Source organism: Leguminivora glycinivorella, chromosome 10 (genome assembly GCF_023078275.1).
Source record: "Leguminivora glycinivorella isolate SPB_JAAS2020 chromosome 10, LegGlyc_1.1, whole genome shotgun sequence".
Lineage (NCBI taxonomy): Eukaryota > Metazoa > Arthropoda > Insecta > Lepidoptera > Tortricidae > Leguminivora > Leguminivora glycinivorella.
In genome coordinates, this window is record NC_062980.1 from 6,983,302 (window position 1) to 7,007,964 (window position 24,663).

The 24,663-nt window shown below is 36.9% G+C and overlaps 4 protein-coding genes and 2 non-coding genes across 13 annotated transcripts in view; 4 read left to right on the forward strand and 2 right to left on the reverse strand.

Moving 5' to 3' along the window:
* LOC125230161 (inositol hexakisphosphate kinase 2) overlaps positions 1-7,592 on the forward strand; it is a 61,045-nt gene extending 53,453 nt beyond the window's left edge. For all 6 annotated transcript variants that reach the window (XM_048135215.1, XM_048135216.1, XM_048135211.1 and 3 more), the window contains 3 exons: positions 5,162-5,364; positions 5,689-5,869; positions 6,224-7,592. In XM_048135215.1, the coding sequence (XP_047991172.1) occupies positions 5,162-5,364; positions 5,689-5,869; positions 6,224-6,616 (777 nt within the window). In that variant the 3' untranslated portion in view covers positions 6,617-7,592. The remainder of the gene's footprint in view (positions 1-5,161; positions 5,365-5,688; positions 5,870-6,223) is intronic.
* A 2,528-nt stretch (positions 7,593-10,120) lies between these two features.
* Positions 10,121-18,799, forward strand: LOC125230345 (myosin heavy chain, striated muscle-like). Its single transcript, XM_048135479.1, has 11 exons — positions 10,121-10,217; positions 10,434-10,560; positions 10,972-11,539; positions 11,823-11,882; positions 11,975-12,307; positions 12,397-12,501; positions 12,637-12,897; positions 13,235-13,444; positions 14,341-14,470; positions 14,759-14,857; positions 18,645-18,799. The coding sequence occupies exons 1-11, from the start codon at positions 10,121-10,123 to the stop codon at positions 18,797-18,799; spliced, it is 2,145 nt and encodes a 714-aa protein (XP_047991436.1).
* Trnat-cgu lies at positions 17,673-17,744 on the reverse strand. The gene has a single exon. It is a non-coding gene; the product is annotated as a tRNA-Thr (tRNA).
* On the forward strand, positions 18,298-18,369 carry Trnat-cgu. Its single transcript has one exon. It is a non-coding gene; the product is annotated as a tRNA-Thr (tRNA).
* Positions 18,777-21,527, reverse strand: LOC125230637 (ribonuclease P protein subunit p20). Of its 2 annotated transcripts, none has more exons than XR_007177541.1 (3): positions 21,040-21,179; positions 20,311-20,888; positions 18,777-19,215 (listed from the first exon to the last, which is right to left on the reverse strand). XR_007177541.1 is itself a non-coding variant. In XM_048135863.1 (3 exons), the coding sequence occupies exons 1-3, from the start codon at positions 21,444-21,446 to the stop codon at positions 20,779-20,781; spliced, it is 429 nt and encodes a 142-aa protein (XP_047991820.1). In that variant the 5' UTR covers positions 21,447-21,527; the 3' UTR covers positions 20,645-20,778. The 2 variants fall into 2 exon arrangements, 1 of the variants encoding a protein (XP_047991820.1); XM_048135863.1 differs by lacking the exon at positions 18,777-19,215 and adding an exon at positions 21,297-21,527 and having other exon boundaries at positions 20,645-20,888; positions 21,040-21,208.
* Positions 21,528-22,322: 795 nt separating this feature from the next.
* Positions 22,323-24,184, forward strand: LOC125230656. Of its 2 annotated transcripts, XM_048135888.1 has the most exons (3): positions 22,323-22,514; positions 23,040-23,167; positions 23,761-24,184. In XM_048135888.1, the coding sequence occupies exons 1-3, from the start codon at positions 22,453-22,455 to the stop codon at positions 24,045-24,047; spliced, it is 477 nt and encodes a 158-aa protein (XP_047991845.1). In that variant the 5' UTR covers positions 22,323-22,452; the 3' UTR covers positions 24,048-24,184. The 2 variants fall into 2 exon arrangements, with proteins under 2 accessions (XP_047991845.1, XP_047991846.1); XM_048135889.1 differs by lacking the exon at positions 23,040-23,167.
* The last annotated feature ends 479 nt before the right edge of the window (positions 24,185-24,663 follow it).

Genomic DNA, 24,663 nt, shown 5'->3' on the forward strand with positions numbered 1-24,663 from the left:
CAGGATGTCTGGACCATTTTTGGTTTACATAGTTCTAGACAACACTACTAATTGATATCTTAGTCAATACGACCGGTCTGGCGCAGTCGGTAGTGACCCTGCCTGCTGCGCCGCGGTCCCGGGTTCGAATCCCGGTAAGGGCATTTATTTGTGTGATGAGCACAGATATTTGTTCCTGAGTCATGGATGTTTTCTATGTATATAAGTATATAAAGTATTTATATATTATGTATATCGTTGTCTGAGTACCCACAACACAAGCCTTCTTGAGCTTACCGTGGGCCTCAGTCAATCTGTGTAAGAATGTCCTATAATATTTATTTATTTATTTATTTATTTATTTACTACCTATTTGGTACCTGTCAATATATTTTTTTCAAATTTTTTTGGCGTACCAGAAAAAAGTTATGACGGAATTTAAAGTTGTGAGCCCGGCCGTGCCGTTGAAGTATATAGCGCCTGTCAAAAGTATAGAGACAAATCCGCCTGCCCTCCTGCGCGTGCCAACTTAAATAGGAATTTAGTTTTAGGCACTCGCACATCATCTCTACTACTGACTAGTGGCATTAATATAGTCGAAATATAAAAGTAAGGGTTCCCTCTATTTGGCATAACTTTAATTGTCCGAAACAATTTTCGCATAACAGACTTCGCATAATCGATTTTCGCCGAATGTTAATCTGGCACAAAACGTATTTGTCATAATCTAAAATAATACGAATATTACTTTGTCCGAAAATAAGTTCGCATAATTCAGTTTACGCCGATTGTTTTAATGAATAAAATTAATTCACATAATTGCATTTGGCATATTTATTAAAATCAGAATATCGGCCCATACTAAATGATGTCAAGAGAGTCGGTTTGGTTAGGTTAGAACTGCGACCTCAAGAAATACAACATCTTGACAAGAATTTCAAAGACAAATTCTTGACAAAGGTTAGAACTGAAACATTAATAAAGTAGTATTACCTATGATAAAAGTTCTGCGTGGTAAATTTTGACTAAACCATGTTATGCAGAAATAATTTATGCATAAAAACCATTCGGCGAATAACCTTTATGCACGAAATATATTCGGACAAACAAAAATATGCCTAAACTAATTATGCGTAACTATACTATGCCATAACAGATTATGCGAAAGGTGAATTATGCCAATATAGATTATGCCAAAAAGAATTCGTGATTGTAAAATTATGCCAAAACAAGGGGAACCTAAAAGTAATTAGTGTAATTACACTAGTTTTCCATTTTCCTCCTGAGAGACCTAAACACGTGGCAACAGTTGGGCAAATTCTAGGGGGGAAATTGCATAAACTGTTATAATTAACAGCGTCATTGGTAATATTGGTATATAGGATGTATTTTGATGATGTGGACCAGTCTATGGTCCACGAGCTCCGTTATAGGGGTTTATCATATAAATAAACCACTGCTTTCGGTAACATTTGTTTTTTGCATCGATTAGTGTCAATTATGAATTAAGAATAAATACAAAACATCAAATCAATCATCTACTATCAGTACCTACAACCACAATGCCGCCAAATCTGCCATACAGCTCTACAGCTGCTGAACAGTCGCAAAAATGACCGGCTGTCAGGGGTAAACTGATTTACAAATTTCTCCGCCAGGAGATGTCATTGAGACTGTAGGAGGTTCTCTCAGGAGGAAAATGGAAAACTAGTGTAATTACACTAATTAGAGATGATGTGCGAGTGCCTAAAAATAAATTCCTATTTAAGTTGACGCGCAGGAGGGCAGGCGGATTTGCCTCTATTCTTTTGACAGGCGCTACATACTTCAACGCCACGGCTGGGCTCACAACTTTAAATTCCATCATAACTTTTTTCTGGTACGCCAAAAAAATTTGAAAAAAATATATTGACAGGTACCAAATAGGTAGTAAATATTGACTAAGATATCAATTAGTAGTGTTGTCTAGAACTATGTAAACCAAAAATGGTCCAGACATCCTGACGTCAGAATGTTTGGCCACTTTATTCGCTCGATTTTTCGATATCAGTGGAGGTACCAAATATATGTACTCAGGTACCAAATAGTATCAAATAGGTACTAAATTTTAGTATGTACTAAACATCAAATATCTGTAGTGGTCCAGGGGTCCTGACGCTCACCTTAGTAATGACACTCGTTAACCAAAATGTGTAGGACATTCCAAGGTATTAGGCAATTCAAATTACATATTGTTATGCAGTTTTCTCAGTCAAGGTGTAGGTATAACAAATATAGTCTAACACCTAATGAAAGAGAACGATCTCTCACCAAAGAAGCCGAAGTCCAAGCAAAGAAGAGAAGATTTATTCGGAAAGCGTTAAGGCTGGGAAAACGCTAGGTTTGAAGAAGAATACATTTAGAATGCCCATTTCTTTGTGTAAGGTGCATTAGGGTAATTCCGAAAGTCGTCTAATTACGAAAGTCGCATAAAAATTACCATTATTTCCATCAAATCAAGATTCCCTTTCGGAATTACCAGAGCATTTCTGCCATTCGGAATTACCCTAATGCACCTTACCTATATCCATCTTAGTTAAATGGAATGCATTCTGAATATATATTTTGGATATTTCTAGAGTGTTCGATGCATTACTCACTCTTATTATCTTATTCAATATCAACTTAATTTAATGCCTATATTGTGCGTTATCGTCCATATGGTACCAATCTAGTTTCAGCCAGTTCGATATTGTTAGCTATTGAATAATAAAACAGCCGTGGTTTTGAAGAAGGTCGAGTGTCAAAGTCAGAAATTTATAATATGTATATTATGGTACAATATGGTAACTTTTCCACGCATATATGTGTTCATACCTACTACTCTTACTGAAACGGAAATTTCCATCGATGTCGCGAGAGAAATCAGTTTATTTAATCAGTATCATTGCTTTAAAAACGTTTGTATATCTTCAAGATATTATCTTGTCGAAATATTCACGGCGTGTGTGAGTTGTGGTCACACACGCCACTTGAGTGTTTTATTTAGAGTGGTTTCGGAGAATATAAAAGTTACCGTTTAGGTATCGTACTGTTTACGATTGCATAAAGTTAGCTCATAAAGTCTCCGTGACGACCATGCAATGCAGACGTTTCAACATATACCTAAAGTGGTTGTATGTTGTGATGGAATATTTTACTGTCCAACAAAGACAATATTATTATCAATGCAAACACTTGACTTGACGACAGTGAGTCAGACAGTTTTACATTTCGTTCAATGATTTTATGACGGTTCTAAAATAGATTTGAAACGCTACGGTTATGCTGAAACACGCCACCGAAATCCATGAAATGTCACGGTTTAGGCAGCCGATATGATTGTATCTTTTGTTGTCATTTTTTAGGGTTCCGTACCAAAAAGGTACAACAGGAACCCTTATGGTGCGACTCTGTCCGTCTGTCTGTCCGTCTGTCACATTCCTAAATATCTCGAGAACTACTAATGATATCAACTTGAAATTTGGAATAGTTGTGAACATTATGAACCTCTACAAATAGAAGGTATAATTTTTTTAAATTTAAATATTTCAATTGTAGAAAATGGCCAAAATGAAAGGGGGGCAAACTGTAAATTTCAAGTTACTAGGTCAAGTGGGGTATCGTTAGAAAGAGCTCAAATTGAACGTAAATAAACTATTTTTTATAATTTTTTTGTTGTGAAAAAAAATTTTGAAGGAAAATGTAAAAAAAATACCGTTCCCCCCCCCCCCCCCCTTATCTCCGAAGTTTATCAACGAAAAATTATGAAAATTTTAGGAAACATTGGTTTTATGCTAAATATTACAGGAAAAATATAATCGTGTTTGTATCTTGAAAACTTTTTTTTTAATTCACAAAAAACTTTTCAGTTTTTCACTTTTAATTTACCCACCTTTGCGGATGTATATAGTACTTCAAATTAATACGAGATGTTACGTAAATCATCTTCTTTCAAATGAAGTACAAATTGTTTAAATCGGTTAACATTATAAAAAATAATCCCTGAAAAACCAACATACTATGGTCGCACAAATTAGTTAGCGTATTCACCGAGAGATGGCGCATACACAATAATGCTCATTAGTACCTATACTTTTGTCTTCTAGTCAAGTCGTTAGAGTTATGTGAAAACATGAGATTATTTTAACTGGGGAGTTTGAAAGTTAGTACGGAACCCTCGGTGGGCGAGTCCGACTCGCACTTGACCGGTTTTATATTTATCGGTTATTTGGTGTCTTAGTATTCACACTCGCCGGTATGTTGAATATAATAATTTTGACAATAAAATATCAACAACCAAGCCTACTTAAGCTTATTTTAATACCCAAATTTAGATAAATGAACCGGAATTGCATAGCTATGTATTTATAGTTTATCAGGAAATGGGATAATTGGTTCTTACTTATGATGCCTTAAGATAAATCTTTAATCCACGGATTTATTTATCAGGTGTAAAGCAAAAACTTTCTGTAATTGTTTTTTAAATTATTATTTCTACTATTAACACTTTTGGGGATCTTAAAAGGCTCGTGGAATGAACCTATGGGTATTGTATTTTAAAGACAATGGTTGTAGTAGTTTTAAGTGGTCCGTTCAGCTGCAATAATGACTTGTACTACCCATAATTTTATACGACCATTTGAAGCGATGATTGAAGCTACTTTTTAGTAGCTATAAAAGTTAATAGATAACGTCATTACGGTTGTGACACCAAGTCATCTTGAACAACACGTGTGAGACGGGTTCAGGTACGCCTCGGTGTATTATTAATCACTTTTGGTTGTACATACCAATCCGTCTTTCACTAATGTGTTATTAGTTGCATAGTTCATTGCCGATGACGATCAAGGGCCCATTTCTCGAAGCTACAAGTTACAATTTACAAGTGTCAATGTCTAATATAACAAGTTGGAAAGAGACTTCCGCTTGTAACTTGTAACTTTGAGTTTTGAGAAATGGGCCCCTGGCCTATCATGACTGGCACGGGTCCTAGGAGAACGCCTATACCTACTGGTATCTCGCATAGCGTCCAGTCAAGTCTGTAATAGTTGCTTCTTGACGCAATACTGCCGTTATAATACCGCTTCTTGGTTATTAATATAAGGCCTCCCTTTAATACCAAAACAATTATATATTCTATAAAGTTTTTCAATTGTTGCAGGTATACGGTGAAACCGGTGCGTGCGTCCGCCGCGACAAGTACTGGGGGCGCGCGCTAACTGAGAATGGTTTGCGCGAGGCGTTACGGCACTTCTTCGCCGCGGGTGCCGCGCCGCGCCCGCAGGTCGTGCGTCGAGCGCTACGCCGTCTAGAGGCGCTCCGCCGCGCCATAGCCAAGCAGACTAGCTATCGTTTCTACTCCTGGTGAGTTCTTCAATGCATTCTATGAAAAGCGAATTTCATGTTTCACTCTTAACAGTCTTTAACTATCAGAGAGAAAATTCAGTGTGCAGCCAAGCTGAGAGTAGTAAAATGTTCGTCTTCCCATGATGCTCCCAACTCTCTTCCGGACAGCATATTGGGGGAAACTCCGGCGTGGGCGTTGTAGATAGGCTCTTCGTCCTCTCATAACGGAAATCGGAGTTGAGGGTCCCAAATATCTTCCTAAAATGGTCCAGGAGGACGTGTTTCACATACAACCGAATTTTAGACTATAACAAATATGTTAACCTGTATTTTTTGTTCCAGCTCCCTATTAATAGTATACGAAGGCGACACGGAAGAGCCGGACACGTGCGCGGCGCAGTTCGACGACGCGGACGCGTCCAGCAGCTCGGCCGACCAGCTGCCACCCTCACACTTCGACATGTCCACGCTGCACGCCGGCATCCCGGACCGCGAGCGCGAGCCCTTCCAACCGCACTCCGAGGTCGGTACACTTATATTGAATGGATATTGAAATATGAGAGGCAGATCTTTAAAGAGTATCCGGACAAAACCTCCGCGGCCGGGGCCGTTAGCGGTTACTTTCGAATTTGAGCATCGATACAATTAGCCATCTATCTTTTAAAATTGCAATGCCTTTTTATTTTGGAGTGCCGTAAGGCGTCATCCATATATTACGTCACAGTGTAAGGGGGAGGGGGGGGTCATACTAAATGTGACAATCCCTGTTAAAGGGATACAAAAAAGCGTGACATAGGAGGGGGGGGAGGGGTCCAAAAACCTGAAATTTGGTGTGACGTAATATGTGGATGATCCCTAATTGTAATTTTAATTTCAGGAAACAATGGGCGGGTACGAGGAGGGCGAAGTGGGCGGCGCGGGCGCGGAGGCGGGGCACTCGCCGCGGCGGCAGCCGCCCAGCCCCGACAGCACGGACAGCTGGATGGCCTACTCCTCCACCTCCGGCGACTCCTGGCGCGGCGACCCCGAGCCCGCGCCGGAGCCCGAGCTGGGCAAGCGCGCGCGCACCGCGCCGGCGCACCAGCCCACGCAGCCCGACGAGCGCGTGGACATCCGCATGATCGACTTCGCGCACACCGCGTACGCGGGCGCCGCCGCCTCGTCGCCGCTGGCCACGGCCACGCCGCACCACGGGCCGGACGGCGGCTTCCTCACGGGCGTGGACTCGCTCACGCGGCTGCTGACGGAGATCCTGCAGCCGGACAGTTAATGAGCGGCCGGGCCGAGCGCCCGCGCCGCGAGTCTCACCCGCCCGTCGCCGTCGCCGTCGCCGGCGGGACCCCCGTTTGTTTCGACTAGACGACTACTATAATTTTCAAGTGGGACCCAGTAGGTAAACTTGATACGTTCGTATTTTTAAGTATTACGTTTTAAGTTATTCCAGAATGTTGAGCTTTCGGTTTGTTCCCTTTAAATTGATCTGACCGCGTTCGGTAGTTCGGTTCGCGTTAGTTCCTAGTGTGATCGCCGGGTTACCGCGTTCCGCCCTCTCTTTGTTGTGCATTTAGTTCCAAAAATTGTATTGTCCCGAGCGCCTAAATCGTAGTTTATTTCTGTTAAACTTTGAAGTAGTTTAAAATTCAGTTTTAAACGAATGACCCAGTCCCCGAGGCCGAAGTATCTTGTGAGCCGGAAATACTTGAACTTGAATGTGGCGAGATAAAACTCACGATAGTATTTAACCGACGACAGACCACTATATTATAACATACGTAAGTGTTTAGTGTTCTCATAGAATTTCATTAAATGTGTCCATCGTCCTTAACGGACGCTTAAATTAAAACTGATTATATATATTTTGCAACAGTATTACGAATGTTTTATAAATAGTGAGAATGAGTGTAAGATTCGGATTGGAGAGTTTGTGAATATTATCCTGAACGGTGATGCTGTGCCAATGGTGAGCTCTTTACACTGTAATGAATGATTTAAGTTGTATGTGACTGTATATAGGGATGAGAGTCAGTGTAAACAGCTACGCACAAAGACGTACCACTAGCGTTAGTTAGCCAACATTCCTTTGTGCTGCATTCGTCATTGCCCTTTTAATTTTTTAGTGGGATAAATTTATGAAAAGTACCTGGTTTAATTAGGATGCTAGGTTGTATTGCAAATTATCATTTATGTCTGTTATTTTTAATAACCGTATGACACTATTTTGTTAAATAAATTTTAGGTATTTTAAATGCTGGTTTTATTTCTAAATTTCCCTCCTGGTGTTAGAAAGGATGTAGTACATTGTGCAACTTGGAGCGGACGTTCAACATTGCTAACTAGAGTAAGTTAAAGACTTACGTCCCGAGTTACATAAGTACAATGTTTGTACAGTACAGTACAAAGTGTGATAACATTTGCAATATAAAAAATATGTAGGTAAAACTAAAAAGATGTAATCGATTCGATATGAAGAAGAAGAAGAAGAGGATCGACTAGCTAAAACACGGGGCAGATTAAAAAAATAGTAAAGTAAGTATAGGTATAATGGGCATATTATCAATTCGTTGCGTCCAATAAAATAACAATTCGTTGTATCATACAGCCTGTCAGTTGTTCACAAAAGGGGCAGTGGCTTATAACTGCCAGGCCAATGTTGTCCATCGAACTGTTAATCTATGGACCCATTAATGAAGAAAAGTAGAAACTTGTAAAGTCCCTTTTACTTGTGTAAGTAATATATATTGATAGAAATTGCGGATTAGCTAAGAAGTATTTTTCTGAACAAATCCAGCTAATACAAGTTAAGTTGACAGCGATTTTGACTCTCCCGCCGGTGCAAGTGTTATTTTAAACTTCAACATTTACCTAATGGCCCACGGTACACATATGGCCAACGGTTTCACCAACCCCCTTGGCCAAGCGTGTAGAGGGCTACTTGGCCGTAATTTGGCAGTTGGCGCTTGCGCTTGCCGGCCAACCGATTGGTGTCGGTTTTTTGTCCACACATCAAAGGATCTTGGCGCCAATGGCCAACTGCGTTTACACGTTGGCGCTTCATTCAGTTGGTCGTCAGCCGTCAGAGAGGACAGTAGTGAAATATTTACGAAAATAATAAGTTTATCTATGCCAATAATAGTGTAGATTTTAGGAAATAAAATAACCTTGCAAATGTTTAATGTATTTCCTAAAAAAGATAAATGTTCTTATCAGAATATTCAAAAAGTTGTTAATATTTCAAATAATTTAATTTTACTACGGGGTTATTATTTTTTAATCAATTTTTTCTGACAACGTCTATGACCTAGAATTTCCTAGACTTTTCCATTCCACGTCCATCTTTCATGAAGAGCCAATGCCAAGTGATTGGTTCGCCAATGTGTAAACAGCGGCTCTTATCTTGGCCAAGGGGTTTCACAAAGGGCTGGTGGAACCGTTGGCCATATGTGTACAGCGGCCATTATAGTGACTGTAGGTACGATATAACTTCATCGCCTCAACGAACATAAATCACAATTTTCAGTATAATTGCCTCAATGACTGCAAATGCCTTGAAAATAAATAACAGGTATTATAGCACGTAATAAGACCGTGCAAGTAGTTGAATTTCTCTATTGGCCCCTGTACACACATGGCCAACGGTTCCACCAACCCCCTTGGCCAAGCGTGTAGAGGGCTACTTGGCCGTAAGTTGGCAGTTGGCGCTTGCGCTTGCCGGCCAACCGATTGGTGTCGGTTTTTTGTCCACACATCAAAGGATCTTGGCGCCAATGGCCAACTGCGTTTACACGTTGGCGCTTCATTCAGTTGGTCGTCAGCCGTCAGAGAGGACGGTAGTGAAATATTTACGAAAATAATAAGTTTATCTATGTCAATAATAGTGTAGATTTTAGGAAATAAAATAACCTTGCAAATGTTTAATGTATTTCCTAAAAAAGATAAATGTTCTTATCAGAATATTCAAAAAATTGTTAATATTTCTAATAATTTAATTTTACTACGGGGTTATTATTTTTTAATCAAATTTTTCTGACAACGTCTATGACCTAGAATTTCCTAGACTTTTCCATTCCACGTCCATCTTTCATGAAGAGCCAATGCCAAGTGATTGGTTCGCCAATGTGTAAACAGCGGCTCTTATCTTGGCCAAGGGGTTTCACAAAGGGCTGGTGGAACCGTTGGCCATATGTGTACAGCGGCCATATGGAAGCATAACCCAATCGCGCCAACTTTTTTTGCCGCTTTTTCTACTGACTGATATGGCTTGATAGACTATACACTTTGGTGCCCACATAGGTGACGTACAGCAATACAGATTGGCGAAAAAAATAGTAGAACTTAAAAAGTGGCAACACCGTCGTGTCGTCCCTTTCTTATAATTATGTGTGAGAAAACGAGACAACACGAGTATCACGACGACTAGACCTTCATCCGGTCCACTAAAAGTGCTAACAGACTACCGCACGACACATAGTCACCCATAAGCTACCCATTAAGTGTCGGTTAACTTCAAACTCGGGTAAATCCGTAAATCTTTCTTTTATGTGTGATGTTTGTCCGCTGACGCTTCAGCCACTTTAGCAAGTGTGTGGATTTGATTGGTCATCTAGTGCTGAACCAGTATGTACGCACCTTAAAAAGTATCCATAGACAATAGAGTTTTATATAAAAACACTTTTCCCGCCGATTTTTACCGCATATTTTATTTCAGTCGAGTTGAGTGTGTATCTACTTGATTCTTAATAATTTATTTACATACAAAATAATTAAGTAAATAAATATGGCGGAACCAAACGATGTAAAAGCCATCGAAAGTATTTCAGCTGCAGTCGGAGAATCGCAAATTAAAATTCTTCTCTCGAATCAATGCATGAAGGGTAAGTTTATTTGAAAAGATACAATGCCGATGTCGTAATAAAAAGTAAAAGGTGCCACATTGTCGCTTACCATAAGGACGAAATCTGCTCGTATCTATACGAATAACTTGTTAGAGCGTTCTCCTTATGTCTAAGGAACAATTTCGGTACTTGTTGCTTGAGGACGGCACATACGTTTTTTTTCAGTGTAATTTAAAGCGCTGTTACAAATTTCAGCTCAAGCATTTCTTGTGAATAGGCTGACAAAGCAGTTTACCCGTCAGAAAGAAATATCACAATTTATTAGCAACGACAACCTGAAGCTGGAAGCTGAAATAAAAAATGCAGAACAAGAGATAAAAAGGTAAAGTTTATGGTGCGATTGTGGTTAAAAGTTAATTGTGAATTCAAGTAGGATGCAGTTTCTTCATATTTACTGAGCTTACGTAAAGTCGAACAAACCATCATTTTGATCGCCTCTTTTTCATAGAATAGATAGATAGAGTAAGACCAAGCTATATCTGCAGTCTCAGCATCGACTTGCCAGTCTTGGCACGCAACAATGTAAGCATGAACGTGCCACAATAAAATAAACGTTAAGTTCCGTTAATGTGCACTCCACACTGTCCGTGCAAAGTTTGTGTACTATGTGTAGTTACTTAGTTAGCTTAGACGACCTAGGTACGAACTCTACATTCTAAGTACAATATCAATTGTTGGTTGGTTGGTTGTTGGACTTACAACTAGGCCTAAGGATACCGTCCTTTGATTCTAGCTTGATGCTGGCTCATGCAAGTATTAAAACGGCAAATGTAGAACTTAAAAAAGAGTGGCATTTGGCCAAAGAAAGAACTCAGGAAACTGCGGAGCGCATACAGGTTGGAGAAAAAAAATACGACGAGCTTTGGGAACAATGCAAAAGCAGATACGAAAGTATCAGCTTTGTGCAAAACTGGCAGCAAGCTTCTAAAAAGAAAGAAGCTTTAGAAGAAAATATTAATGTCCTTGAAAAAGAAACTAAAGTACTTCTTGATGAAATTAGAAACAAAGAAAATATAATATCGGAATTAACCAAGAAGCGAATCATAGAATTAGCTGAATACTTTGTACACGAAAAACCGAAAGTAGAACAGGATATATTAAATTTATCAAAAGAAATTAAAGAACTAAATGCTCAAGTTGAGCAGCTGATGAAGAGCCAAGAAACTCAAAATGTCCAAAACAAAGATAAAGCGGAAAATGCCGAGGCTAATCTTCGAGCACAATCTCAGAAACTGAGCGACGTGAAAATAGATGATGGTTGGCTAAATTTGAATAAGAATGTATTCAGCAGTGTGACTTTGGTATGTTGACCAACTACTATCAGACCAATAAATAATTAGGATTGATAATCTCCTTACATAGTTGTGTTCCTGCGTCACTAGATGACGCTAGCGTAACTGACTAGCTTTACATATAACTTCATTAATATATTATGTTACAAAAGGAATGGCTTCTGCAGCACGCAATTAGGTGTTGAGATTATCTTTACCTTATTCTTAATAAATCAGATTGCGCTCAATAAAAACAGATCGTAGATGAGTATTGCATGTTCTTTTTATTGATTGACATTTGCATGTATTTCAGATGCCGAAGCTGCAACTTATGAATATCGACTTGGACGTAATGAGTGTTAAACTAGACCAGGTCACCTAAAACAGAATAATTATTCCATATCTATCCTATAATGCATTATAAAATAACGTACATCAATTTGTAACATTGAAAACTATTTTCAGATTAAAAAGAGCGATTTCATTACACCAAGTCCAGTAAAAGAAGTTGCAATGAGTCATCAAACATTAGAAATTGGATCAAAATCTCCTGAAAAAGCATCGCGTGTTTCTTTATATTTTCAAAATTCATCAACCGGCGATTCTGTTGATAGAAATAACAGTCACAATTACTCCAAACGTAAATTGATAAACATACTGGAAGATATAAAACTTGACAAAAGTGATACTTATAATATTGTATCAAAGGTTAATGTAAACAATTTGCAAGGGGTTTCGGAAATAACCGCTCATCCAAATAAGAATAAAGATATTCATACTGAATCTCCGAAACGAAAGGTTTGCAATATGTCAAAAAAGTTAATGTTTTGTATACCTACTTACCTATATTTTATTAATCAAACCTGATTAAAATTTTGTATTTTTAGGTCCAAAGTCAACCCCAAGAAGCCGAAATAGAAGAAATCGATCTGACTTCTTCAAACGTAGAACACATTATATTGCCACCAACCGGGTTTATAGATCAACTTAGGGTAGCTATTTATAAGTAAATTACGTAATTAAGATTAACCTTAAAGAAATATAAATTTTGAGGCCCGAAAAACAAGTCGTGGACAGAGACTAATAAACTTCCCCGAGACTTGCTCTTATTCCTTACGTATTTCCAGAGTTCTCAAGAGAAGAAGAAAACGGTATCCTTTGATTTACCATCTCAGCAAAAGTTATCATTGGATTCCAAAAAGTGTAGCCAAAACCAAAAAGAAGTAATCGACATCGAAAACGAGGCAAACACAATAAACAATAGTCCTATGAACGAAACCGCGGGCAGCGAAGAAAGCTTCACCAAAATAAAAGACATGATTTTGAAGAAACACAACTTGGATTTGTCCCCAACGTTTGTTTATAGCAAGAACACAATTACGCCTCAGGTATCCACGTTACATTTTCTGGTAACTAGTTGGCGCAGTCACTATGGATTATCCCTTGTGCCTTTAACTTACACACCTTGTTTAAAATGTATCTTCCCTTAACAGACTGTTCTACATGGGACAGTTAACAGGTATCATCGGTAGGTAGATAGGCACACGGCTCTCACCTACTTCTTTTGTTTAACACTATCGCAACCAAGAACCCGCCTGGTACACTTGTGCACTCGTGAACTTTGCTCAGTTACAAATTACGACCGGTTTCTTACATAGCACATTTTTTGTCTGGTTGTGAATGTAAATGTAAATAAGTATTTCAGATTTCACATATATTTTACAGAAACACGAGGAGGTTGTCAAATCCAACTATTTCAAACTGAGTTGTGAAGAAATGCCTTCTATTTCGGAAGTACAGTCCGGCACAGGGGGACCTCCAGCCGACGCAGAAATGGAATGCGATGAGCCGGTGCAGGCTGATGCAACAGAAAACGAAGTCGAGGCTAATGATGTAGAGATGGAAGTTAGTGAAAACGTCATCTCTAGTGCGAAGGTAAAATGTTATTTTTATAACGAAATATACTTCGGTTTTTAGGGTTCCGTAGTCAACTAGGAACCCTTATAGTTTCGCCATGTCTGTTTGTCCATCCGTCCGCGGATAATCTCAGTGACCGTTAGTACTAGAAAGCTGTTTGGTACAGTCACAGACTTTAATTGTTGATCCATTTCTAGCTCATTTTATACTGGAACGTCATAGCTTAACTATGGTTAACTATGAGATGACCAGTATAAAATGAGCTAGAAGTGGATCAATTAACGTCCGTGACCGTACCAATATCAAACACGCCGACAAAGTGGTAAAATAAAAAGTGTTTTTTTTTTATTAGGGTACCCCCCACACGTAAAGTGGGGAGTGATTTTTTTTTTCATTTTTACCCTAACGTGTGATATATTGTTGGATAGGTATTTAAAAATGAATACGGGTTTACGAATATCATTTTTTGATATTGTTAATATTTTCCCCTCTAACTTTTGAACCATAAGTTTAAAAAATATGAAAAAGTCACAAAAGTAGAACTTTATAAAGACTTTCTAGGAAAATTATTGTGAACTTGATAGGTTGAACAATTTTTTAAAAAAATTCGAGAAACTACGGAACCCTAAATTGAGCGTGGCCCGACACGCTCTTGGGCGGTTTTTTTTATTTGCATCTCTTTTCTAAACATAAACAACGTAATAGGTAATAGCAAAAACGAAGCGAGTTATCCTATAATGCAAAGGTAACTAACTGGCTATAATTGGATTTAGCAAAAAACATTGTAAATATATATATATTCAAACTCAGGCCTTCCAAAGTGATTATGCGACATGTTAGTTTGTTCATTATTTTTCTTCAAACAGCTAGTAATGATGCAAATGTTTATATACTACATTATGTTGATATTGCAGGCAAATCGTGAGCATATCGCAAGGCCGGTAACTGGACTTCTATTTAATCATGGCTCGGGCATTCCTGACTCTCTCGATGTTTCGATCAGCACAACCGGCTTCGAAGATGGCGATACAGACTACCCTCAATGTAATATTTATTTTATCTCTATTTGAACGATAGGGTACCTGAGACAAGGAAAAATATAGACATCAATATTAATATAGGATTTAAATAACGGAAGAATGAAATTATACTATTAATTGTATACTTCACGCAATTTGTATGAAGACTAAAGAATACCTTCCTTTATTATTTACTTGCCAATGAACCTTAATAATTACCATAACAACAATTTAATTACTTTGATTAAGTGAAATCAGTAATGCCACCGACCCAAGTCTTTAAGAAGATAAAATACATTAGATATTGTTTCAGATTCAAGTCTTCTTCTGTCTCCTAAGGCTGACTTACCAATGCCTTCAACCAATGATAAAACTGATGTGGTTAGTCAGGATGTACCAAACTTTCTCTCTGGTAGGTTTATTTTACAAGCCAAATTATAAGTTTTTTTATTTTTTTATTTTGGCATAAGATTCGGTCAAACTGTGTTTTTTGAAAAAAAAAAATTAAATCCCAATAAAAGAAATGGGGTTTGATACCTTAAGGTAAGGTGCTTTGCACACACTAGCGTCCCCTCTCCCCCACCTGACGCAACACCCCTTTTACCCTAAAATATGTCCCAAAATTCAGTTTATTTTTTGGAGAAAGTATACATTTTAGGAAACAGTTGTCAAGGAAAGAAATAATGCTCATAAAATTCTCAATAAGAAAGGTCATATAATATTTTTTGATATCATGCACTATTTTCATGTAATCTGTATATACAGAGTGGGGCCTGTAACAAAGGCGAAGAATTGAACTGTAGGCTATTCTCCTTATACTGATCAACATTTGTTCGGCGACTTTTAAAAATAACTTTTATTTTGATTTTTATCACCCTTGAAAGTTTTTTCTAAGAGGTAATGTATTGCGAATTCTGTTAAGTCTAAAGTGTGACAGACAACGTCAATGACAACAATAATGGCGTACATTGAAGCTAATATTTATTTTGTATGAAAAATTAAAAATTTAAAGACTTCATAATTTTTAAAAGTCACTGAACAAATGTTAATCAGTATAAGGAGAATAGCCTACAGTTCAATTCTTCGCCTTTGTTACAGGCCCCACTCTGTATATGTCGCAGGGAAATGGCCAAAACACAGATTTGATCAAATCACGCAGGATGTCAAAATGGCGATTCCATTTCATCATTTCTCTAGATAATTTCAGTCATTTGACTAAATCCCTGACTCTGTTTAGTGAGATCACAAAATCGGCCAACAGACACGCCACGTTTTGTCATTTCACTAGATTTGTTTAGGGATTTGATAAAATCCCTGAACCGCGACAGTGAGTTGACGAAACGAACTCAAAAAGTCTGAACTGGTTTCGTGAAATTACAAAGCCAAGAATCTAATATATCCAATTAGATTTATTAGACTCTTGCCTTTGTCACTTGATTTGATTGAATCCTTAACTGGTGCAATTTTTTTATTAACATGCATAAACTTAAAAACTAGATCTAACCTAATAATACACACCTTCCTCCTTATCCTTAACTAAATAGATTAGTGAAATGGTAAAATTGAATCCGTTTTTAGTGAGATCACAAAATCGGCCAACAGACACGCCACGTTTTGTCATTTCACTAGATTTGTTTAGGGATTTGATAAAATCCCTGAACCGCGACAGTGAGTTGACGAAACGAACTCAAAAAGTCAACTAGTTTTAACATTTCCCTAAACATATTTAGGGAAATGATAAAGTCTCAACTGGTGATTTGATCAAATGTCTGAACTGGTTTCGTGAAATTACAAAGCCAAGAATCTAATATATCCAATTAGATTTATTAGACTCTTGCCTTTGTCACTTGATTTGATTGAATCCTTAACTGGTGCAATTTTTTTATTAACATGCATAAACTTAAAAACTAGATCTAACCTAATAATACACACCTTCCTCCTTATCCTTAACTAAATAGATTAGTGAAATGGTAAAATTGAATCCGTTTTTAAGAGTTTTTGATTTTCTATAAATAAGAAAAAAAAAATAGAATAAATGAAGAAACAAAGCTAAAAATGTTTCATTTTAAATTATTTTCATATTTATTAAAACATTTTGTCTTTTCACTGAACTTGTTTAGCGAAATGATAAAACTAGTTGACGTTATAAGCTCGTTTCGTCAACTTACTGACGTGGTTCAGGGATTTTATCAAATCCCTAAACAAATCTAGTGAAATGACAAAACATGGCGTGTCTATTGGTCGATTTTGTGATTTCACTAAACAGAGTCAGGGATTTAGTCAAATGACTGAAATTTTCTAGAGAAATGATAAAATGGATTCGCCATTTTAACATCCTGCGTGATTTGATCATATCCCTTAGTGATTTGATGAAATCTTTGTTTTGGCCATTTCCCTGCGACATATATAAACGGCAAAGTTCTGAGTGATTGACTGACTTAAATCAAGGTAAAGCCTAAACCGCTGGTGCTATATAGTCCAAATTTGGCACGTAGATTACTTATAAGGTCTACGAACCCGATAAGGAAGGAATTTTCAAAATTCATCCCCTAATGGGATGGAATGGCTGTCCAAAATTCGTATGAGAATCTACCTTTATTTTGAGTATATGAGCTTGAAACTTCGTATAAAGACTATAAAGGTAAAATTAAAATGGAAAGAAACTAAAAAATGAGGCTGGCTGAAGTTTGTATGGGGAATAAGTTTTATTTCAAGCTACAGGCTTGAAACTTGGTAAAAAGGTACTTCAGAAGGGCAAAAACTAGTAGCTTCATAAACTTTTTAAAAATTCTGAAATTAAACCACTAATAAACATATTACTATTTCATTAAGTACTGAGTTGTATCGAACTTCAACTAGCTAATGCATGAATATGGTAAGTGCTTTTTTGTTTAAAATTTAATAAGAACGAATTCTTTCATAGACACTTTTTCTTAAAAATGAAGAAAAACCGTAAACCGGGACCTATGTCGTGCTAAAAGGGGGTATTGTGTCAGGGGACGGTAGGGGACGCTAGTGTGCGCAAAGCGCCTTACCCTAAGGTACCATAGCACATTAAAATTTTGCTGGATTTTTTTTATTTTTATTTCCTATACATTCGAACACAACTTGACCGAATCAATAGTTCTGTACAAAATGTACCAGTATTTTTAATAAATATTAACCATGAAATCAAGGAAATTTAGATAGATATCATACAGGAAAGAAAAAACGACAGGGCCTACTGGTGGCCGAGCCGGGAATCGAACCCGGGTCTTCAGCTTACGCGGCTAACGTCCTCACCACTAGACCACCCGCCCGCCGTGGTACCCGACGAAATTTCTCTAGTGTATGTTATCTCTGATAAGCAGAGCTCGGCAGGGGTGAGCCATTTTGACGTCACTTACGTCAAATGTAGACATTAATATAGATACACCTTAGAAAGAAATATTAAAATAAAAGAAAATAAAACTTTATTAATTATAATTAAACTAAAATGTCAATGCCTTATGTACAAAACGAGTAGATACTAAGTTTTCTTATTTATTCTAAATTTTCTTCATTATTGTAATAAACAACTATAAGTTTTTCTATATTTTCAATTTTCAACGCATTTCTTCTTGAGTTTAAGATCCACTTATAGATAGAAAAAGATCTTTCTACATCCACTGAAGTGAGTGGAGTGAAATTATACATTAATTAATTAATTTGTTAATAGCGACGTAAATATCGTAGCGGAAAGGCAGCCTAAATAAAATATTTTTTTAGCTATTAAATTACACCACATATCGAATGACAAGGCATGTCCATATTGTGCAAACTCTGAAAACAGCTCACCCCCGCCGAGCTCTGCTGATAAGGCTAGGCGCCTTTGGGCGGGTGGTCTAGTGGTGAGGACGTTAGCCGCGTAAGCTGAAGACCCGGGTTCGATTCCCGGCTCGGCCACCAGTGGGCCCTGTCGTTTTTTCTTTCGTGTATGATATCTATTTATAATTTATATATAGTAGTGTGACTACTTGAAAAAGAACAAATCGAAAAATATTCAATAAAATAATTTGATTTGTTCCCTAGTTGCATGAAATCAAGGGTTTAATTTTTTATTTGGTTGACGAAGTAAGTTTTATAAAAAAAATACTTTTTTTAAAGAGGAACTTATAGTAAAATTAAGTGCATTAGATAAAAGAAGTTAGTTGTTGCAATAATATTTGTTTATATTATAGGGTTGCGGAAAACCGGACTTTCCTTTTTCGGGAGTATGGCTGGAACAAGTTCTAACACAGAAAATAGCAGTGCGCCGTCTGGCAACAGTTTTAATTTTGCATTTGGGGGTGATGATAAGAAAAAGAGAGGTGGACTATTTAATATGTTTAATTAAATGATATTTAACAGATCAATAAGGCTACTGCTATGTTATTTAGTTTCAAATCTCTTAGCTTTTATTACTTTTTCCTTAACCATTTTAGATAGCTATAAAAACATGTAAAATTAGTTTTAATGAAGGCTGAATCTATAGTAATTGTTATCCTATTCATGCCTTGGTCAAAATGTTAACATTACATGATTATAATGCTTAAAATAAAAATTACTGATACAAAACTTATCTACTATTTATTTCAACCCTTTGAACACCAAGAAATTATGGTTGTTGAGCCAAGTACAGCATGCCTGCTCATATGGGTATGTTGTCAAGGTAACCACAGACACTTTAGGGTCTTTAGGTATATTTAAACATATGATAGCTTATGCCAGTGATGCTGATTTTTGATGATGGTTTTTGGCATTGACAGATAGCATTCAAAAGGGTGTCCTGCCGTTTCGCCAAAAAACGTTTCGTCAAATTTCATTTCCCAATAATCATGTCGCAATAGTTTCATTTCCCAAAGTATTCTTTGGCAAAGGTATGTTTCGCAATGAATTTGTTTGGTCAAATTATCATTTGGCACAATTTTACTTAGTCAAATTTTATTTAGACAAAACTTTATTTCGCAAACGTTTTTAATGGCAAAACTTATATCCCAAAAACATGTTTGGTCAAAATTTCACATCGCAAATTTCGAAAATATTTAGGCATTTACATTTTCATTTCTACAGGATTAATTTAATTTACCGAAGATTTTTTTGCCAAATTTAACTTAAAATTGTCAAATGATAATTTCAGTTTTATTCCCAAGGCTTCAGTTGGACAAGAAAAGTTTGCTCAGCTTTACTTTTGTTAAATTAATTACTGGACAAAACTATTTTATCAACTATTTTTTTTTGTCAAAAAATGTTTCTACAAATTACACCATGCAAAACCACGTTTGTCAATAAATATTACAAGGCATAAATGTAATGTAATAATTGTATTAGTATTGTAACAAAAAACTCGTGTGTGACAGGGTCAGTTTAGGTGCGACGACGAGCGAAGCGAGGAGGAGCGTGTTAGGTTGACAGTGAGCAAACTGGAAATGGCTTTTTAAAGTAATTAAAAATTAATAGAACATAATGGTCTTGAAAACATAAGGTTTCTTTTTAATAAAATGTATCCGGACATGTAAGTGAAAATGTCATCCTTGACATTTGCAGCAGGAGGCAAAAAAGTACGACATACACATTATTTCACACAAATCTTGGATACAAAGTATAAAATCAACAAACAAATTTCTAGTGTGCTATATAATTACAATATATTGGGAAATGGAAATTTTGCCTAACAATACCTTTGACTAAATAATATTTGGTAAAATGAAATTTGACCAAGTAAATGTTTTGGGAAACAAATACTTGCCAAAAAAAGTTTTGCTAAATGTCAATTTGCGATAAGTTGTTTTGCCAAACGTTTATTTGGGAATAATAGTTTGGGATGTGAAACTTTGGGAAACGTTTTTTGGCGAATCGTCAGTAAACCATTCAAAAGGTTAAAGAAAAGCAATTAACATTTTTTTAATAAAGTACTTATTATTTATTGATGGAGTTGACATGCTCTTACAGCTATTAGTTGTAACAATATGAACAAAGGAGCAAATACTTCACTATACTCTATAGCAGAATCACCTTGCAACTTCCTACACAAGAGAAATTTAAATACAAATGTTAGTCCCAGAAATATTGCACTCCAAGACGCCCTATACAATGAAGCCTTATATGAATTTTCTAAATTCATTCTTATGCACACTATGCAACAAAAGTATGCATTCATTGCATCACTAACAAACAGGGGAGCAAATATGGTCCACCAAGCACTGGTCACTATACCATCAATCTTTAAGGCTAAGAGCACTGAGAAAATTGTGATTGTTATCAAGTTTATCCATATCTCAAACACTGTCAGTCCTATCCACTGCACAATTTCATTGAGTGTGAAAAACATGTTGACTACTGGTTGGCTCCAAGCATTGCAGTTCGGAACACACGGATGTGAATGGAAGAGGAATGCCTTACTTGGGCACCAAAATCCAAGTCATCAGTTAGCGGCTCCAAGTCATCTGCACAAAATATTATTGTCTGTATTCATTGCCATAGACGTTTACTGTAGTAAATATCTGTAGCTACCTTACAAAATAAAAACTGATACAATTAAAAAATAAATAAACTAACAGACTGATGGTAAATGTAAACTTAAGCATGAGTACTCACCAACCACATCCACTGTGCCAGTGTTAACTTCAATTTGGCACGTGCCTGAGAATAATATCTCCAACTGCAGAGCTAAGTTGCAACAACGTTGAATAGCGGCTCCTAAACCGTGTAATATTATTTCCTTTTCGCCTTTAGTAAGAAGATCGCAGCACTTGTCAAGTTGGGCCTGAAATGTACATGTTTTAACTGTAATTTGTAGTTATTGATGCAGACCAAAAGCAATAAAAAACTATCAATTTTAATCCTAGAATTACCTTAAAATTTGTCTTTTTAGTTATGAACACAACATTGTCACCGTCGATTGGGCGTACAGGCAGCCTCTTCTTGATAGCATAGTTCTTATTTGGATTACGTTTAACCTTTTTCTTTGTTTCTTCTTTATTCACTACGTTTTCATCTGCCATTATATTGCAAGTGCTATTATAATAAATTAGGAATTCTAACCTTGTTTATTTGACTTGACTTACGCATTTTGATTAGACCAAATTTTGACAGGGAAAACATCATAGATTTAGAATTATTAAACTAGATTGTGGAATCACATGTTTTGCCATTCTAAATTGAACCTTATCACCGAGACAAAAAGGTGATCGTATCAGACTAGCGAAAACGGTCCACATGAGAGCGCATTCTTTGGGCTGGTGTCCCTCTCGCACGTGTGGCCAGTGTTAATGAGGTTACCATAGTAGTAGTATTTTTATCTGTATACGTATATTACCTGACTTTATAACTTCTTATATTATTTTAGTGTTATATTCAAATTAAAGTTTCGATATATTTCAAAGAATTGGAAAATAATTATAATGTAATTATTTTGATGCCCATAAATCAAAGATTTGTATAATTCAAAAAAACCTTCAATTGGGTATTAGTAGATTTGGTAGTAACTTTGAATATTGACTGGTATCCCCAATTTATGACGGTGATGCCGTCACTGTATAATGTTATGTTGACATTGTCAGTAAGTGCGAGAGGGACACCAGCCCAAACAATGACCTCTCATGTGGACACACTTTTTGACCTAACTACTCATTCTGGTTTAACTGTAATTCCGTGGAAAACATTGACAACCGTTTGACAACTCACACTAGTACAGAATAAATATGATTGCACGAGCTTTGCACGATCGGATGAGGATGATAAGGGTTGCTGTATATAAGATTCTTGGAAAATAGTAATAAAAAATAACGATGAATTTTGAAAATACAGTCAGTATATGTAATAAAAAAAAAAGTTTTACTTTTAAACCTTTTAATACAATGACAGTATTAATCAATCAATCTATCCTTTTGTTAAAATAAGCCTGAATCTTATTGTGAAATCGTACCGATGATCCATTAATGTAGCGTCACAAGACGTACTAAATTTAGTAATGTTTTAAGTTTCACGTTAAATTCAAAATTTCCAAAAATGGGTTGTATGTGTTGTTCATTCAGTTCGTTTGTGTCTGTTTGTCTAAATGCATTTGAAAGGTAAATTATTGATTTGCGTTACCTATAAAATACGGATTTAATTCGTAAATCACTTAAATGTTCAATTGCTTGTTAGATTTGTCTTATGTGGTGATTTTGAAATCGAGCTAAGCTATAACTACATAATATATTTCTTTTGAAATATGTACTTGTAAAACCTATCCAGTAATATGTAGTGTTTCATGCCTGAGGGGTTCTTCCTTACGTTTCGAGTACAATAGGCTCGTTTTCATTAAAAAAAACATTCGTCATCATTCAAGATCAAGCTCGGACCCTTAGGCATATACATAACGTAATAAATCGTCACTACTTTAAAAAAATCTGGTATCTCACGCTGCTCCTCAAAGTTAAAACGCAGTAAGTCTTCATGTATTCCATACATACTTACTACAATTTTCTTTTCATTGGCAGAGGAAAATTACAAGTTTTTTAAAAAGTAGTGACCGGTGAAGGTAGGTATCTGACGCGTGGCTGGAATAAGTCCTGCGACATATTGTTTTATTTTATTACTTTTTTCTTCGGCAGAGCTACAGTATGCACGGTGTGTGCAGTATTGACATTTTTTCTACTGTTCACAATATTAGCTGTGCTGGCCATTGGAGTCGGTATTGGATTCCACTATTGTTTTGTGACACAGACTGTAGACGCGATGTGTAAGTTTCGTTTAGTTTTTTTTATTTTTATATTGTTTAACGCATTTTCTAATGATTTTATTATAGCAGGTCTATCAATTTCGTCACTCTCTGTACTTTTGAGTATTTAAAAGAACGTAAACAAATAATTTGTACATTTTCGGGTAGTAGGTAAATACAAAATCCAAGCGGATCTGGGCTGGATGGAAGCGGAACTGTCGTCACTGGGCGACCTGTATTTTACCTTCATATTTGGTCGTGTAATGTTGTCATTTACCTTCAACTGTCATAAGGAGCCTTTTGAGGGTAGATTTTGTTTACCTGTTTTGTAAAGGACTATCCTTTTAAACCACCGACGCAAAAACGACGGGGTGTTATAAGTTTGACGTGTCTATCTGTCTGTGTGTGTCTGTGGCATCGTAGCTCCCGAACAGATGAGCCGATTTAGATTTAGTTTTTTTTGTCTGAAAGCTGAGTTAGTCGGGAGTGTTCTTAGCTATGTTTCATGAAAATCGGTCTATGTCGGGGTCGCGGGTTTTTTCAAAATTTTAATTTTGTGGTTAGGTTGTATTCACCATTAACACAAATATATTAGTTTTAATTAATGATTACAGCCAAAGCCGCAAAACTAACTGCTGACGCTGAAGAGGGTCCTCCTCGTGGCCAGAAAGCTGCGGCAGAAGCAGCCGCAGCTCGATCAATGCCCGCGCAATTAAGGCGCCAGAACATTGTGCGAGCGGTGGAACAGGGCGCGTTGCGAACCGGCAATCTGAAGCACCATATCGCACGTCGGGAAGCTGGCTCCCCGCCACTTAGCAACAACCAAACTACCAATGCATCTGCTTTATCTTATAAACAAAATCTAGCATTGCAGAATGTATCAAAATGTATCAATTGTTAGTATACTTAACAGAGAGAGATTTTTTTCGTTGCATGGTCTTTTAGCGGCATGGTATTTGGAATCGCTGAATCGTGACATTGATTTATACAAACGCTTTTTCGTACTTTTGTCAGTAAATAAAGAAATAAATTCAACTATAAAAATGTTTTATTGAAAATTATTTCATTCAACGATAGTTTTATAATAAGCCAACAAAAATAGAGGACACCAAATATTTTTTATACCACACAACAATATATCCTTGTAGCTCACAAAAACGACCGCACCGTGCGGCTCCTTGGGAGTTTTTTCACGTGAGATTGAGAAAAGAATACCTCTTTCCCGCTCCCACTTACAGGATACTGCGTGCCCTTCGTGCGGTACGGTCATGTGTTAGCACAATTGTACCATCGAGTCGTGTAAAAAGGCCTTTCGAATGTCATAATTTCAAATTTTGAAGTAGGTTCTAATATTTGGCGCCTGGCCGTGACTTCTTTGGATCCAAACAAGTGTTTGCGACAGGATCCAGGATGGAGTTTTATCAAAAAGGCAGGTAGAGGGTTCCCTGGAAAAAGCTTTGGTAGGCCCAGGTGTTCAAAATAGTGGAAACCTCGCATTCCTCCTTCCTCATTCTTAA